Source organism: Chelonia mydas, chromosome 3, assembly GCF_015237465.2.
Source record: "Chelonia mydas isolate rCheMyd1 chromosome 3, rCheMyd1.pri.v2, whole genome shotgun sequence".
Classification (NCBI taxonomy): Eukaryota; Metazoa; Chordata; order Testudines; family Cheloniidae; genus Chelonia; species Chelonia mydas.
In genome coordinates, this window is record NC_057851.1 from 63073781 (window position 1) to 63090229 (window position 16449).

A 16449-nucleotide genomic window follows, 5' to 3' on the forward strand; every position below is an offset into this window, starting at 1 on the left:
CGGGAAGCGCCCGCTCCCGGCTCCCCCCTGGAGCGCTGAGTCGCGGTGCCGCCCCCACGTGATCGCCCAGGCGGCGTGCGGGGCAGGCAGGCTCGGGCAGGGCTGGGCGAGGGGCGCTCCTCGCCGCGCGGGTTCCTTCCCCCGGGGCTGGGCGTGCCGCCGGCGCCACCGCCCGCCCGCGGAGCACTTGCCAGCCCGGCGCAGCGGACAGGCGCGAACCGTGCCCCGGGGCGAGAGCGGGCCTGGGGCGCGCGCCGGGGCTCTGGCCGTGCGCTCGGCGAGGGCGCGGCTGGCGCCCACTCCTGCGCCTGGCCCGCTCCCCGGGGCTGCTGCCGCCCGGCGCCCGGCAGTGGGGGCGTGGCAAAGGCAGGCGCGGCCGCGGACGGGACTGGGCAGGCGGCAGAGCCCGGGTCCGCGCGGGGAACGAGGCGCGGCAAGGTAACGTGGGAAGCCTGGTCTCGCTGCAGTCTTCCAGCCTGCGCAGCTGGCCCGGGGACGGGTCGCGCCGGCCCGTTATTGTTACCCCCCGAGCGGGGGTGGGGGAGGCTGAGCGAGAGAATTACCCTCGTAACAGCCCGCAAAGGCTGAAACTTGCCAATGCTGAGCGGATCAATGGGACTCAGTGGGGGATGCTCTTGTCTGTTAAATGGCCATTGCAGCCCTCTTGTATGCCCGGGGGGGGGGGGGGGAGGGGTTATTGCATAGCATGTTACAGGGGAGAAACGCAGACCTATATTTCTGCTTTTGCCCCCTTTGCTTTTGTGTGAGGGTTTGGGGTTTTCCCTTGGTTCTCTTCAGTGGGGTTTTTGTTAATATAAGAGGGAAATTGTTGAGCCTTGGTTGGGAGGGAAGGGGGGGGTGGCGTTTTTTTGTTTTTGTTTTAAATTCCATATTAGTGAACCAAGATTAGTTTTTGGTTGTGTGTATTACTTTCATTTGCGTTTAGACAATACCTCAGAGTAGTTGCTCCGCAGTTTTATGCATCTGTTTTTTTTCCTGTGAATTCAGCAAAATCAGTGTGTTCAGAACAAAAGAAACCTCTGTAGCTATGTTATTAACATTAAAATAAAGCAAACACAAATTCAATAAATCTCAAGACATAAGTAAATTTTGAACACATGCAATATTCCCATTCAGTTTTAAATGTATTATTGCATTTGAACTAGGAGAAAACATCTTTTGAAACTGGTAAATTATTTTTAAAATAACCAAAAATGGAAAGAGAGAAGCATTTGAACTAAGGACAAGAAATCAGTGGAAGTTCTCCTTGAACAGCGGCATATGGTCTTATTTCAGAATTTAAACTCTTAAAATAGTTGTGTGTCATAAATATACTGCAAGTATCAGAGTTTGTGTAACTGGGTATTAGAGGATAGTTCGTTATTCTGTTTAGAAATATACTGTGATTTAGGTTAAAACTTTCAAAAGCATCTAGGTCCCATTTTCAAAAGTGCCTTAAGTACTAGGAACCTAAATGTCATTGAAGGTTAGCAGCTTCCAAAGTGCCTATGTTGCCTTTGGAAACGGCACGGGGGCACTCCTGGAAACTTTACCCTTTGTTTCAGAGTAGCAGCTGTGTTAGTTTTATCCGCAAAAAGAAAAGGAGTACTTGTGGCATCTTAGAGACTAACAAATATTAGTCTCTAAGGTGCCACAAGTACTCCTTTTCTTTTTATCCTTTGTGCGGGTCTTTAAGTTAAAAGTAACCTATTCCTTTCTCTGTTGCTAAATCCAAGTATTAAAAAAATCAATCAAACTCTCCCCAGATCATGAAATTGTTTTTGGGTGGGGGTGGGAAGGGAAGCTTGTCTACATGACACAGCAATGCAAACTGATTTCTAGAGTGCACCAATGTGTTGGTGTAATAGGATGTGATATGTAGAATGTATGTTTTAGGTGTTGGGATATGTGAAAAGATGCCTACTTGTTATGCTTATAAGAAGCACATGGGATTTTTTTTTGTAGGGGAAAAGGCAATACGCTGCATTTATTGAAGATCCAACAATTAGCATATGCATTTAATTATATACATACACACACATGTTGTCCCGCCAGTCGATGTTATAGTTACCAGTATAGAGTCCGGATCATTCTAGTGGCCAGCTAGGTTGATCACGGGTAGGTAGGAGCCGGGTTTTGTTGGTTGTGACACGGTGCTTCGGGGACGTTTTGGCAGGACAAACCCAAAGTTTTGTGGCAAGGCACCCTGTTTATATAGTGATTTTTTTTTTTTTTTATTGGGACCATTGAGTTTTGCACTCCTATGCTGTAATTAATAGTTGTCTTGACGAGTGCTTGTTTTTTTAATTTTATTTTTATTTTTTATTTTGTTTTTTAGGGAGTTACCCCATGCTGGTTTTGATTACAGCTATTTTGTTTTTATTGATAAGTGCATGTTTTATTTTTAGAGTTGTTAATTTGCCCTCCTCTGACATCTCAGTAAGGCGTGTTGCAATTTCCTGGTGCTCTTACGACCGTTCTCGGTTCCTTCTTAGAACATTTGGTCTGGTGATGGCTTTTCACTTATTTTTTTTTTAATACACACATTTTTTTATTTATACATAACACAGAATTGATTTACAGAGAGTATTTGAACAGGAACATCAAGTTGCAATGCAAGAGAAAACAATTATTGCATTTTTTTAACTTATTTTTAAAATACTAAACCCACAACAAAGTGGTGACCCTGAAAGGTCTGTTACTGCCTTGAAATTAGCTCAGATACAGATTCTGGCTGATGCGTCTTTACCAATGGCCCATTAGGCCATTCCTTTCTGCTTTCAGAAAGGGTGGCTGGCAGAATATGGTCAAATTATATACCAAAAGGTTTAATACATGCTACTTTATTATTTTTTATTTTATTTTAAATTATACAAAATACAAACCTAAAATCCTACTACTACATGCTTATCTGTCAAGGAAAGAACAGCCAGGTAAAAAAGGTTGATCGGCAACCTGATCAGGTAAACAGCTTGGTAAACAATCAGTTTAGCAAACTAATCTTAGTGTTAGGCAGGAAAGTATAATGAATAGCTTTGTAACAATGTATTTAAGGCGAACACCTGAATGCATTTGCATTTAACCCTATGCTGTGCCCTTTTTTGGTGGACTGACCTCACTGAAGCAGCAAATAAATGACACACTTCTTCAGCTCAAGAGTCTGTCTGTGAACCGGTGCGTTCTGGGTAGTGGGGAAAAGAACTGGTCAACAGTTGGTAATTGGCCTATGTAGACCCTGCTGGAGCGAATAGTTTGGCCTGCTGTTTAAAAGTTCTCTACTGTGAGTCCACACCCCTGCAGTGTGAATGTTCTGTGGTGTAGGCAAGCTCTAAATATGATCATTTCTAAACCAATAATAAACAGCACAATATTTTGGTGGTCTGTCTGATTTTTGAGAACTTAAGCCCAACTCTAATTTGTGTGTGTTCCTCCATTTCTGCTCAGAAAGAGGTTCCATTTATTGTGTCCAAATGCTGGAGAGGAGGAGCAGCTATCATTTTCCCCCTCCCCCCATCTCTTCCATTTCCCATTTTACTCCCTGCCCACTCATGTTCTCCTTCCATGTTCTTCCAGTCCAACTCCTGCTTCCCATATTTTTGCTCACTTTACTTCAAGAACCTCCTTCTCGTACATTCTGTCTCTCCATTCCCTACTCCCAAGATCCCTTGATCTTCCTTATGGCCATCACCCATTCCCCTGGCTGTGTTAGTCTCCTTCTTTGCCCCAGTCCACATTCTGCAACATGACCCTCTTAGGGCTTGTCTATGTGGGAAAATTGACCAGTATAGATAGAGTGGATTAATTACACTAGTCTGCTATAACTATGCAGGTCAATTTCCCTGTGTAGACCAGCCCTTAGCCTCCTTTCTGCACTTTTGCATTCCCTTCTCCCTTCAGTTTCCTATCCAGTTCTTTAACAATAGAGCCGGGGTGGCAGCCATCTTTACTAGAGGCAGCATCACATGAAAAGCTACTGGAAAAAATGGCAGCCATCTTGATTGAAGGCAATCTGGCTTCATTCCTGCTTAAAGTAATGGGCTGTTGAGGCCATTTTGAGTAAGGGTAGATATTCACAAAGAAGCTGAAGACAACAGGAGATCACTAATCTGTCTCAAAAAAGACCACCAAAAATTGTGAGGCTTGTGATAACATCAAGAAGGTTGACTACTCTGCCCTTTATCAAGTATTGTTCTTCACTACAGGCTTTGCAATGGAAGATGTTTTGTAGATAAAGTATGGCAGATATTATACAGTTTGGCCTGCTATTTAAATGCAGTTGATTTCTGTCCTGCAAGTGGTGGTGGTATTCGCAAATCTTTTTTTGTTTTCTTCTCAGCCTATGATAGAGACCAAGGAACGGAGAGGTAAGCGTGGTATGTTTGGATCCAATCCTACAGTCTAACTCATATGAGTAAGGGCTGTAGGATAAAGCCCTTTTATTAGCTACCTTTGCATAGTAGTGTGTTGTACAGAGAAATAGTAGAGATTTAGAATAAGAAATTGATTCTCACTGGCACTCATTTTCATATATCACTGTCAGGTTTCACCAAGAGCTCAGCCTAAACTGAATTTTTCATCAGAGACTGCATAATAAATTCTCTTATCTTCTCCAACAGAGCTGGAAGGAAAAATTTCCCCTGAAAATAGGGGGAAAAAAAGAACTTGTTAAATTGCTTAGCAGCTTTACTCTGGAAACATCACAAATTGCAATGGCAGTCTGAAATCCTCACAGACTGGATCTTTTTTAAAAAAAAATTCTCCATCGTATGGTATGTAATAATGCTAGAACTTCTAAATGTTTGTAGTTATTACAATTTATAACACTTTTCAAGAAAAGTTAAATGTAGCTTTATTGTTGTCTATAATTTTTTTATTGAATTTTGAGAGAGTGTTATACCTAGCTAACTTCCTGTACTGAAAGGTTCAGGCATTCAGATACCATGGGGCCAGATTGTGATTTCACAGTTTATCTGCAGAGGGGATCCTAGAATGTGTTTGCCCACGTGTGATCTAGGACTGATGCATATATGAGTGAATGGCCCAAGTGTGACTATTTTCCAGCCTCATCAGCTTATTCTCTTCCTGCTTCAAGGGGCACCAGGAACCATACTTATTTATGGATGCTGTTACAATGAGCACTCAGCAGGAAGCACTAGGGGAGAACTAAACCAGGGCTAATCTGAATGTTCAGATTTAGATTTTAAACCAGATGGACAGTATGTATAACATTATTTAGAGATTACTCATCACTTGAAATTGGAATAAGTATTTACATAGTGCAAGAAACAAAGGACTTAATTTAGTGAAAGAGCAAGTGGCTGTCAGACACCTCAGCTAAGTTACCTTCATTCTTGCAGTTTCTGATTCAAGTTGCTAATTTGAAAAAAACCAACAACTTGGCTCTCTATACTTCTGAGTTTTATTAAAAGAACAAGCAGATATGAAAATTTAATTTTCATATCTCTAAGACGAAAACAAGTAGACATAGGAATTAAAACAATACAACTATCAAATCAAGGTCAAATTGAAGTCCATCATTTGGTGAAATTAATACAGTGGGTAATCAAATGAGATTGATACAACAAAGAATTACTTTCTATTGAACCTGCAACAGGAGACTGAAGGAGGTCTTGCTTAGTCTAACCATCTCTCTTCTCCCGCCCCCAAAATAAAAGATATTGCTCATGGCAGTGAAATCAGTTTAGTTCAGGGGTTCTCAAACTGGGGGTCAGGACCCCTCAGGGGGTCACGAGGTTATTACTTGGGGGGTTGTGAGCTGTCAGCCTCCACCCCAAACCCTGCTTTGCCTCCAGCATTTATAATAGTGTTAAATATGTCAAAAAGTGTTTTTAATGTATAAGGAGCGGAGGGTTGCACACAGAGGCTTGCTATGTGACAGGGGTCACCAGTACGAAAGTTTGAGAACCACTGATTTAGCTGGTGAAGGACATAACTATCTGTTCTGGTTTTAGACCCCAACTGAGAGAGAACCTGAAGTGAGAGAATCATTAGCTAGTCCGAAGGAGGTAGATACCAAAGTGGTTTCTTAAATTACAACTTCAGTGCTCCTGCATGGTTTCTTCTTAAATCTCATTGTTGTTATGGTGACTAATAGTGTCCTCTTCTTACTCCCCCACCTACAAAGCATGAGAGTTTACCAACTGATTTCAGAACATAGGTAGTTACTAAAGGACGCTTAAAGCTTCAGACTATACTCTTCCTTAATTGAGGAAGCACTTGGAATGGTTCAAAAGCAGAATTAGGATTTAGGGTTTGGGAAGCATTCCTGGCGCCATTCCCAAGGTATACTCAATCCACACATTGACACCCTAATACACCAACAGAAACATTTTCCCATGAACTAAAGGTAGAAAACAGGAAAAATGAGATTGTAACAGGGTGGTCTGCCCCGTTAAGTCCCAGGGTGGGGGGCTAGGGAACAATCAGTTCTGTTCCAAGGAAGAGCCCAGCAGGCAGGTTCTGGGACTCATCAGACCCAGCTGGACAATGTCAGGTGACTGGGTCTGATAACTGCCACTAGATGATACAGAAGTGGGCCCCAGCTCCATTAGGTAGAGCCTAGGACCATTCTAATGCCATGAGAATACTTGCTTGTGACTAAAAGCCCAAGTTGCAGACCATGCAGTGGAGGACAGGATGGGCAAGGAGACCCTGGAGAAGTCCCTGTGCTGAGGGAAGACTCTAACCACGAGACTGCTAGTGGCCAGGGGACACACAGCCTATACTGGGGAGTGGGGCAGTTACATTATGATGTTGTTTACACATTCTTTTTGTGTTTCAACAATAAACGGAGCCCTGAGGCAAGGGAGCTAAAGACTGACTTGGGTGTGGCTGTTTATTCCCCCAGCTGGTGAGTGAGCTTAGCATTTTACAGAGACACTTAAGATAAAGGTTTGAGTTTCTTCTGCTTCATGCTTTTGTGACCTTTGACTTCATGGAGTAGGGTTCTGAATGTTACTGGAACAAGGTGATGGAGAAGCTTGGTCATAGATCTTATCACCAGTGGGAGTCTCTCGGACAGGATCAGGCTGGTATAGCTGATGACCAGTCCTTTACCTCCTTTTCTCCTAGGTGACCTCCCAAAGGGAAATAGGAGTGCTCCTTTCAGATGTTGGTGGACTAGGGCAGCGCACGTGTGTCCACTTCGTTGGAAGGCAGGATACTGGGGTAGATGGACCTTTGGTCTGACCCATTATGGCCATTCTTATGTTCTTATGACCCTTCACCTTCATAGTTTTGTAGACATTTAGGTGATCCGTATGCACTGACTGCAGTCAGTGTGGCCCAATCCTCGTCAAGGTGAGCAAGCTTCGGCCTGAGGCCATTGCGGGAAGTCCTATTCAGGATGACTATTGTCTGGAGCAGAGGTCCCCAAAGAGTGGGGGCATGCCCCCCTAGGGGGGCATGGAGAAGTGTCTGAGGGGGGCGTGGTGGGGTCTGGGCCAGCCCGCACTGGGGGTGGGGAGGGTGCACTGCTCCAGTCCCACTCCCAGCCATGTCCCTGGCTCCAAGTGCCATGCCTGGCATAGGTCCCAGCCTTGGCACGGCTCCGCTCCATGCCAATTCCTAGCCCTGGCTGCTGGCTGTGGCTCCATTCCTGGCCTGGGGCCAAGGCTGGGGGTCAGGCCGCTAGCGGAGCTGCACCTGGCTGTGGGTCTGGCTGCCGGCCCCCACCACAGCCTGGCTGTGGCTCCACCCCCAGCCTCAGTCCCTGGCCATGGCCCTGCTCCTGGCCCCAGCCTTGGCCCTCTTACTCCATCGGCGTCTTCCTCCCCCCCTACTTTCTGGAGCCACGGCCATGCTCCTGGCCCCGGAGGGTTGGGGGCGGCCGCAGATCGGAGTAATGGTAGGGTTGCCCAGTGTCCGGTTTTTGACTGGAAAGTCAGATTTTAAGGCGATTGTACAGTCTCCAATCAGAAGTATTGACCGGACACCAGAAGTCTGGTTACTGCAGTTCTGTTGTCACCCCTTCCCCTCCCCACAGCCAACCTAAGGCCTCTTTTAACCCCGAGCACTGGCCCCAGAGCTGGCGAGGGGCAGAGCTGGAGGCCCCCCAGCTGCTAGTCCCAGCTAGCCTGAGGAAGGAACACTTCCTCTTCCTCTGCATGGCCCACTCCCGGGGCTGGGTCAGACCCACTTTTGGGAACCTCCCCCGGCTGCAGGAAGCTACCTCCCCCACTACTTTCTGCCCTCATCACTCCCTGCGAGCTCTTTTCCTCTGAGCTGCTGCTTCTGGACGGAGCAGGAGAGACATGGTCCTCTTTAGCCTCCTTCTTTCTGTTGAGTTGAGCCTTTGGTTGGGGATGGAGTTCGGGTAAAGAGTGAAGCCACCAGCTCCTCGTGCTGGGAAACCCCCCTACCTTGTCTCAGCACCTCAGAGGTTTGGTTTTTGGGGGTGGGGGATTGCTAAACGAAGCCCCTACACTTTCAATCTGAAGCCAGTCTATCCAAGTGGCACATTAGGGCAGGACATTGTGGAGAATGTATGGCTGCAGTCCCATCGAGGTGCATGGGCTCTGCCTTGGAAAGCAACTGCTGCAAAAAACGGAAGGATTTGTTTGCTGTGAAGTGTATGCCAACAATGTCAAGTCAAAGCCAGTTTCCTTTCTCCTTCTGGCCCCCCTCATCCATCCCATTTGTAACTGTATCTTGCTAGTATCTCCATTGCTGCTGGCGAGTCTGTGTTGTGCCTGTTTGATAGTGTATGTGCTGGTAAGTATTTGGTGCAGAAAATGTTGACCACAGCAGTAGTGTCCTGTTTTGGGAAATTGGAAAGTTGGCAACACTCGGTAAGATGGGGCATGACCCTCAAAAGTCTGGGGATCATTGGTCTGGAGAGATCACATGCCATATGGTTCCCCAGAACAGGAGCTAGGGCCCACTTCAGGAGACGCTACCTCAGTCTTCCGTCTGGGGGAAAACAGCCCTGAAGCCCATGTGGCATCAGGCTCTGTTAGAGGCCTAAGTTGTTTCTTTGTAATAGCTAACCACCTAGTCATGTCCGTACTCTCACTCCTAGGGTGCTTTCAGCATTCTGGAAATAAACTAGCCTGTGGTAAGATGTTATGTCCTTGCATCAAGCAAGAAAATTAGTGAAATAACTGTGAGGTTTCACCAGGGTAAAAGACTGTACTTATACGCAGTAACGTTTGTCCTACAGCCAAAGAACTACTTTTACATCTTACCAACACAAATTCTGTTTAATATTTCATTATAAGTTATACCAGCCCTAAATTGTCGTTTGGACTGTTTCTCTGACAAGTCTCAATTCTGACTCAGAGTGGTGGAGGTGGCAGTGACATTTTAATTTATAGTCTCTGCAAGGAGAAAAGTAAATCTATGATGTGAGAGTTGGACACGCTAAAACAAAATATCAATTAGAATCCTGGTATCATGGTCCAAAACAGAACAAGCAGATTGCAGAGAAATGCTTGAGAATTTACACAATTAAAGCAACATTATTGCAGTGTTCTTTAATTGAAAGAATAAGACCTTGGTTCCAAAACTGGAACAACCATGTTTCTTGTTGGGCAACCAGATGTGATTTCTTCTCTGCCTATGAACAAGTGATCAGAATTTGTTGGTTTTTTTTCCTTACTTGACTTTAAGATTTTCTTGGTTTTTAGCTATTTACTCTTCAAATTCCTCTTAGCCATACTCATGTCTGTTCTACATTTTACCTTCCGTAGTTGATTACTTATTGGCTTTACTCGGGCTGGATTTCCATTTTTTCCAAGGATACTTGTTTGGATTGAATCACATTTTTGTGTGGAGCAGGTGTTGTGCAAGGATTTGGCTACAGAGACCAGTGCTCATTCTCCATCATGGGCAGTGGGATTCTGGACTGGACAGATTAGGAAACTGCAGCAGACTCTGGTTATATGTTGATTAATGCTTTGAATAAAGGAATAACAGTTAAATACCAGCTTTTGTTGCTTAAATGCAAAGAACACGCTCTTGTAACTTTGCTTTTCTCTTTGCCTTCCTGCTTTTTTTGTTTGTTTGTTTAGGTGTAGTACTTGTTCCGTCGGCTGTAGTATCAGACTGTTTCCTTCTCTATGCTGCCTGGGCACCAGTAGTGGGGTGTTGAGAGCTCAGGAGAGATGGTTTCCCTGCGCTGTTCTGGTGCCTGGCATCATAGTGACTAGCAACAGCTGGGAACAGCAAATGCAAGGGAAGTCCTGCAACCCTGGACAGGAAAGTGTTCAGTGCAGATGGAATCAGGATTTAGCTACCAAACCCTAACAAATCTTTACTGAGTGTGTGCAAATTGATATTTTTCTAAGAATTTTAACTTAGCCAAATTTGGGTGGATTTTCACGAGCAGGGCCGGCTCCAGCTTTTTTGCTGCCCCAAGCAGCGAAGAAAAAAAAAAAGAAAAACCCGATTGAGCTGCCACTGAAGAGGAAGAGAGGGAATGAAGGACCCGCTGCCGAAGACCTGGACGTGCTGGCCCAGTAACGCGCTGAGTGCCGCCCCTTTCTATTGGCCGCCCCAGGCACCTGCTTCCTTCGCTGATGCCTGGAGCTGGCCCTGTTCACAGGAGTAGGAAAAAGCACATCCCTGACACAAAAGCCACTCCCCTGCCATATTTCAAGTTCCTGCTCCAAAATATTGAAGTGCTAGAGCTTCTCAGTGAAACAGCTGTAAGAATTTTTTGAATGTGGGCAAAACCATTTTCCCCCCCCCTTTCATCTCATTCTTTGAAATGGCTGATCCATATTTGCTGAAACTTTCCAAAGCAATTCAGCCTAATGTGGACGCCCAGCATGGGAAATGTTGGACTGAAAGGTTAAAGTTTGGCAAAGTTATAAGCAACTGAAAACAATGTCTGATTATGAGAAATATCGAGCAACCTTAAAAAAATAGGGATTATTACCAGCTCTACTTATATAATATGTTCAGAAAGTTCAGCATTTTAAAAAGTCGAATTCTTTATATGAACCATAAGATGTTTCCTTTAAAGCACTAAGGAAAAAAATAATGCTTTGGTTGTGATGCTTCCTTCAGACTGTGAAGATTATTAGAGTTCTGCTGAAATAGAGGCACTTAAATTATACTCACTTTTTCCCTCAGAAGTACAGAGAAAGTAGAAATAGTGGAAAATGTTTCTCTGTTTGCTTTTTGCTTTACTGTCAGTATGTTAACTCAGGTTTCAGAGTAGCAGCCGTGTTAGTCTGTATTCGTAAAAAGAAAAGGAGTACTTGTGGCACCTTAGAGACTAACCAATTTATTTGAGTATAAGCTTTCGAAAGCTTATGCTCAAATAAATTGGTTAGTCTCTAAGGTGCCACAAGTACTCCTTTTCTTTTTATGTTAACTCGGTCCATTTGTCCCAGTTACCATATATGTCAGGTTGCACACACTATTTATATATACCAAACAGCTCAGGTAATGGTCATGCAGTAATTATAAGCTTCTATATGGAGACAGAAAAATATTTGCAACTTTCTGTATATAAAATTTTCCAAATAAAAACCAAAATTATTTCTGAAAATTTAGGACTTGATTCTGTTGTACCATTGTGCCAGAGGAGCTAAGTTGTCGACCTCGGTCTTTGTCCTGGAGCTTTAAGCAGTCTTTTAGGCATTCTGGGCCCAAGCCATGGAGTGCTTTGAAGATAAAGACTGAGACCTTGAACTTAATTAAAAATTCTATGGGGAGCAGAGGACAGGTGTGATGTGTTCATGGTAGCTTGCATGCTGAGGAGACACGCTGCAGTGTATTGTACTAGCTGGAGTTTTCTAAGTGCTGATGGCTTCCTGCCCAAATATATTGCATTGCTATAGTCCAGCCGAGAGGTGACAAAGACATAAAGAACTAAGGCCTGTGTCTGCCAGTATGGGATGGAATCTCCTAGCCAGTTGGAGATGGTAGAAAGCATTACTCATGGCTATTGTGATGTGGGAGTTCGGCATCAGCGAGGAATCTGAGAATACTCCTAGACTACGGACTGAACTGACCAGTTGTGGATGTGAACCTTCAACCACAGGGGAGTCAACATGGCTGCAAACTCTTCAGAATACTATCCTCTTCCCACCAGCATCACCTGGTCTTCCTTGGGTTCTGCTTCAGCTAGCTGTTCTTCATCCATGAGCTGATCTCCTCCAAGCACTGGGCCATCTTGGTGGTAGGGGTATGTGGTGAAAGATAGGTAGAGCTGTGTGTCATCTGCATATTGCTGGCCTGTGAATCCATGTTGTTTGACCTGTATACCTAGTGGTTGCATGTAGATGTTGAAAAGGACTGGAGAGAGAACTGATCCTTGTGGAACCCCATAAGTGAGGGGTCTAGAGGTGGTGCATTTTCCCATCACTACTTTTTGGGTGTGTCCCTCCAGGAAGGCTCAAACCATTTTAGCATGTTATCCTGGACCCCTGCCATCTCTCTCGGGCGAGACCGCTGTATTTCATGGTCAGCAGTGTTGAACACTGCAGAGAGATCCAGGAGGATGAGAATGGATGTCTGTTCTCTATCTTTTGATTGGAGGAGATCATCTATCAGTTCCATAAAGCTGTTTCAGGTCCGTGTCCTGGCCTACGCCCAGATTGTGCCGGGTCTAGAATGTCGGCTTCAGTTAGATGAGATGATAGGCGGCCTTTGACTAGCTCCTCTATGAGCTTGCTCATGAATGATGGGTTTGACACTAGGCGATAATTGGCTAGGCGTTTACTTGATCTTGAAAAAATAAACCATGGTTAAAATGACCTTACCCCAACACTCCCAAAAGTCAATAAAAGAATATCACATTTACCTAAACAATAACAAGAAGATGGGTATTATCCAATGCCTTTCCTGGGCCAATAAAAATAGCTCTCTGAATTAATTGAAGCAGATATGGTGTTATACAGACTTTCACTGAGACAGTACCAAATAGTGAACTATTTTTCTACCTTTCAAGCAAAGGGAAGCCTTATGCCTTCTGTTATTTACGCCAATTCACTTTGTTGCACTTATTTGTTTTATGAAAGATGAAAGCAAGCAAATGCTAACGAAGAAAAATAAATGACTGCTATTCAGTTGAGCTGTTCATGAAGGTTAATATTTGCATTTGGAGTGGAATTTGGATACCAATTACACAGAAATATGATCAAGAGGAACATTTTCTTGGCAAGCTGCTTGCATCCTTACTTGACCAAAAAAACTATTACAGGGCCAGACATTTATTCTTTAAATATGCCCTTTTTTGGGAGAATCCTTATGCTCCATGCTAAAATATAAATCTTGGCAGCTTTTTCTTTCTCAGTCTGTACATGCTGGGCTTTGTAGGGAACTAAAGGGGAAAAAATACTGGGGGAGATGGAAAGTATTATAGTGTGTGAAAGTGCATATAAATGAGCAGAGCGAGAGAACATGGGTCACCTCCTGAGAGCAAAAGCCATCCTGCAGCTCTCTCTCATCTGATAGCCTTCTGTAGCACATCATACAAGCTGGGCTTGAGTCTGAGACTCTTTCCCTTCCGTAACTTCAGTGAGAATGGTGCATAGTGGACGTATCTCTGGTTGTGGCCCAAGAGAGGGAGATAAAGCACAGCAGTCTACCTGACTGGCATGAAAGAACAGAATGTGCACTGTCTCCAGCATTTTTGAGGGGTAACTATTATTCTGCCCACTCACAGTCCTCCTGCTCTTTTGGATTCAGCAAGCTGCATTTCCCTCCTGTCTAAATCTAAAGAAAAAAGTACCGAGACTAAGGAACTGAGGTTCCCAATGATCCACTGATACTTCCCATCACCCAGAATTAGAATAACATGTGCATCATTATAAGGGAGTGCTTGTTTGAATATGGACGTTTTTGGCCAGGTGGTACGGTATGATCTGTGATGCAGACATGTTTGTGAGAATCTCAGGGATGGAAAGTTTGCCTCATTTTCAAAGCTTACACTTGGCAAGATGAGTGGGGTGGTTTTTTGAACAAACATTTGTTCCTTCTGTTATTCCTGTATAACCCTTAAAAATGCTTAGTCCTTTTTCTTAATACTTCAGAAATTTAGTAGAAGTCTTAGCTATTAGAATAGATGCAGGCAACTCTCTCTTTGTGCTTTGTTTTGCAGTATGTGCTTATTGTAGGAAATTACCTAAAACTGAAAGAACAATTAACATACTTGTAACAATGTACTATCCTGATCCTGCAATGTGATGCATGCAGGCAAACCTCTACTCCCACGTGGAACCCTTTTGATTTCCATTGGAGAATTGAAGCCAAAGTAAGCACTAAGTGTTGCTACCCTTACTCATACAAGCAGTATATTGAAGCCAAAGCAACTGCTCCATGTGAGTAAAGGATGGATCATGAATTTAAATCTTTGATACATTATTGAATCTTTTGTGCAGTGTATGAATTATTTTCAGCTTATCTGCTTTTTAAATAGCACCAGAACAGTACAGCTAATATGAATGACTGACCAAAGGATTTTTTTTTACAGTAAAAGCATGACAATTTAAAACCTCTTTCCATTTAAAACATGGTTTTGATATATTTTCATGATTATATCATTTATTTCAAAGATGAGTCAGCTCCCTACTTGGATTCAGCTTTTAGCTCCTAAAACCAGTGGAATCTTATGTTGGTTAAAATCATACATGGCTTACTATTAGAGCTATATATCAAAATGAACACAGAGTGCCAACTTTCTTTGGAATAGCAACACTGAATTAATGTTCTGGAAGTCTACAGATTATATCATTTTTTTTTATCATGTCGGGAGTTGGCTTTCAGATCTTTTTGTTAAAATACAAAATAATCTTTCTTGTACATTTCTTTAAAATGTGCACCTCTGTGAGCTTTAAAGGGACTATCTCGCTTTATTTTGTTTTATCTATTGCATGAGGCAAAAAATTACAAAATACACAAAGGGCCTAATTCAGCAATTAAAGCACATGCTGAACTTTGACTTCCATGTGTCTATTCAAGTGTTTAAAATAAGCACTTTGCTGGATTGGGGCCATAATGTGAAAACTGAACCTGTTTTAAAAAAAGGACTTTTTCCTTCCCCATCTGAAGACACTCCTCTCCCACTCCACAATATTTAGAACTGATCAGGAATTTTCCTTTAGAATGATTATTAGGCTTGATTTTATATTTTCTTGTTGTAGAGACATACCGAAAACAAAGCCTGGTGCAATTGAGACCTGGTCTACACCACGCTAAAATTTAGGTAGGCCTGTTTACATTGCTCAGAGGTCTGAACAGTTCCTAAGCTCTGGTGTAGGAACTGCTAGATTGATGGAAGAACCTAGCTACTGCCTCTTGAGGGGGTAGGTTTACGACAGTGATAGAAACTGTCTCTCTGCCTACACCATAGGCAGGGGTGGGCAAACTTTTTGGCCCGAGGGCAACATCTGGGTATGGAAATTGTATGGCGGGCCATGAGTGCTCATGAAATTGGGGGTTAGAGTGCGGGAGGGCTCCGGCTGGGGATGCGTGCTCTGGGGTGGGGCTGGGCATGAGGGGTTGGAGGTGCAGGAAAGTGCTTAGGGCTGGGACTGAGAGGTTTGGAGGGCAGGAGGGATATCCAGGCTGGGGGGCAGGCTCCGGGGGGCGCTTACCTCAAGCAGCTCCCAGAAACAGTGGCATGTCTCCCTTCCGGTTCCTACATGGAGGAGGCACAGTCAAACAGCTCTGCGCGCTGCCCTGTCCACAGGTGCTGCCCCTGCAGCTCCCATTGGCTGTGGCTCTCTGTCCAATGGGAGCTGCGGGGCAGCGCTTGGGGCAGGGGCAGCATGTGGAGCCCCCTGGCTGCCCCTACACATAGGAGCCAGAGGGGGGACATCCCGCTGCTTCCGGGAGCTGCGTGGAATGGGGAAAGCCCCAAACTCCACTCCCCAGCTGGAGCGCCAGAGCGGGGCAAGCACTGGAACAGGGCAAGCCTCAGACTCCGCTCCCCGGCGGGTACTCGAGGGCTGGATTAAAATGCCTGGAGGACCAGATGCGGCCCCCGGGCCGTAGTTTGCCCACCACTGCCATAGGGGCATAGCCACAACTGTGGCGCTGTAATGCTTGTAACGTAAACATACCATAAGACGACACTCCCTAAACCTCTGGACTCCCATTTCTGATGATCATTTGTATTTACTGTATTCGGCCTAGGGGAGGCATGTTCTGTCTGAGTGATGTGCTCTGATACGTGTGTGTTAATAGGAACATTTTGTGGAGATCCTCATATATTCCACCTTTCTATTAAAAGGAAGCTCTATGCAGGTTGGTGATTTGCCTGGAGAAGGGATAGGGCAGGGAAGGAATGGGATGGAACATGTTGGCTCTATCTGAAGGAGTGGTGGAATTGGCTTTGAAAGGAACAGGTGGGATATGGCCCTTTATGCAAGGGTGGGGCATTGCTTATGAAAGGGAAAAAGGAGGGGGAAAGCCAAAAGATGGCGCATGATTATAAAAACATATAAAGACGTTAGAAATATTTCTATATACTAA

General features: G+C 44.4%; 1 protein-coding gene across 9 annotated transcripts in view; it reads left to right on the plus strand.

The window, feature by feature from the left end:
• Window positions 1–235: 235 nt before the first annotated feature.
• The window catches only part of MRAP2 (melanocortin 2 receptor accessory protein 2), a 33532-nt gene continuing 17318 nt past the window's right edge, over window positions 236–16449 (plus strand). The window contains exons 1-3 of one of the 9 annotated variants that reach the window (XM_043542616.1): window positions 348–438; window positions 4617–4769; window positions 14075–14227. In XM_043542616.1, the coding sequence (XP_043398551.1) occupies window positions 14160–14227 (68 nt within the window). In that variant the 5' untranslated portion in view covers window positions 348–438; window positions 4617–4769; window positions 14075–14159. Of the gene's footprint in view, window positions 439–3542; window positions 4770–11354; window positions 14295–15116; window positions 15179–16449 lie in introns of those variants that run through there. The other 8 variants (XM_043542621.1, XM_043542619.1, XM_043542622.1 and 5 more) reach the window with 8 other exon arrangements.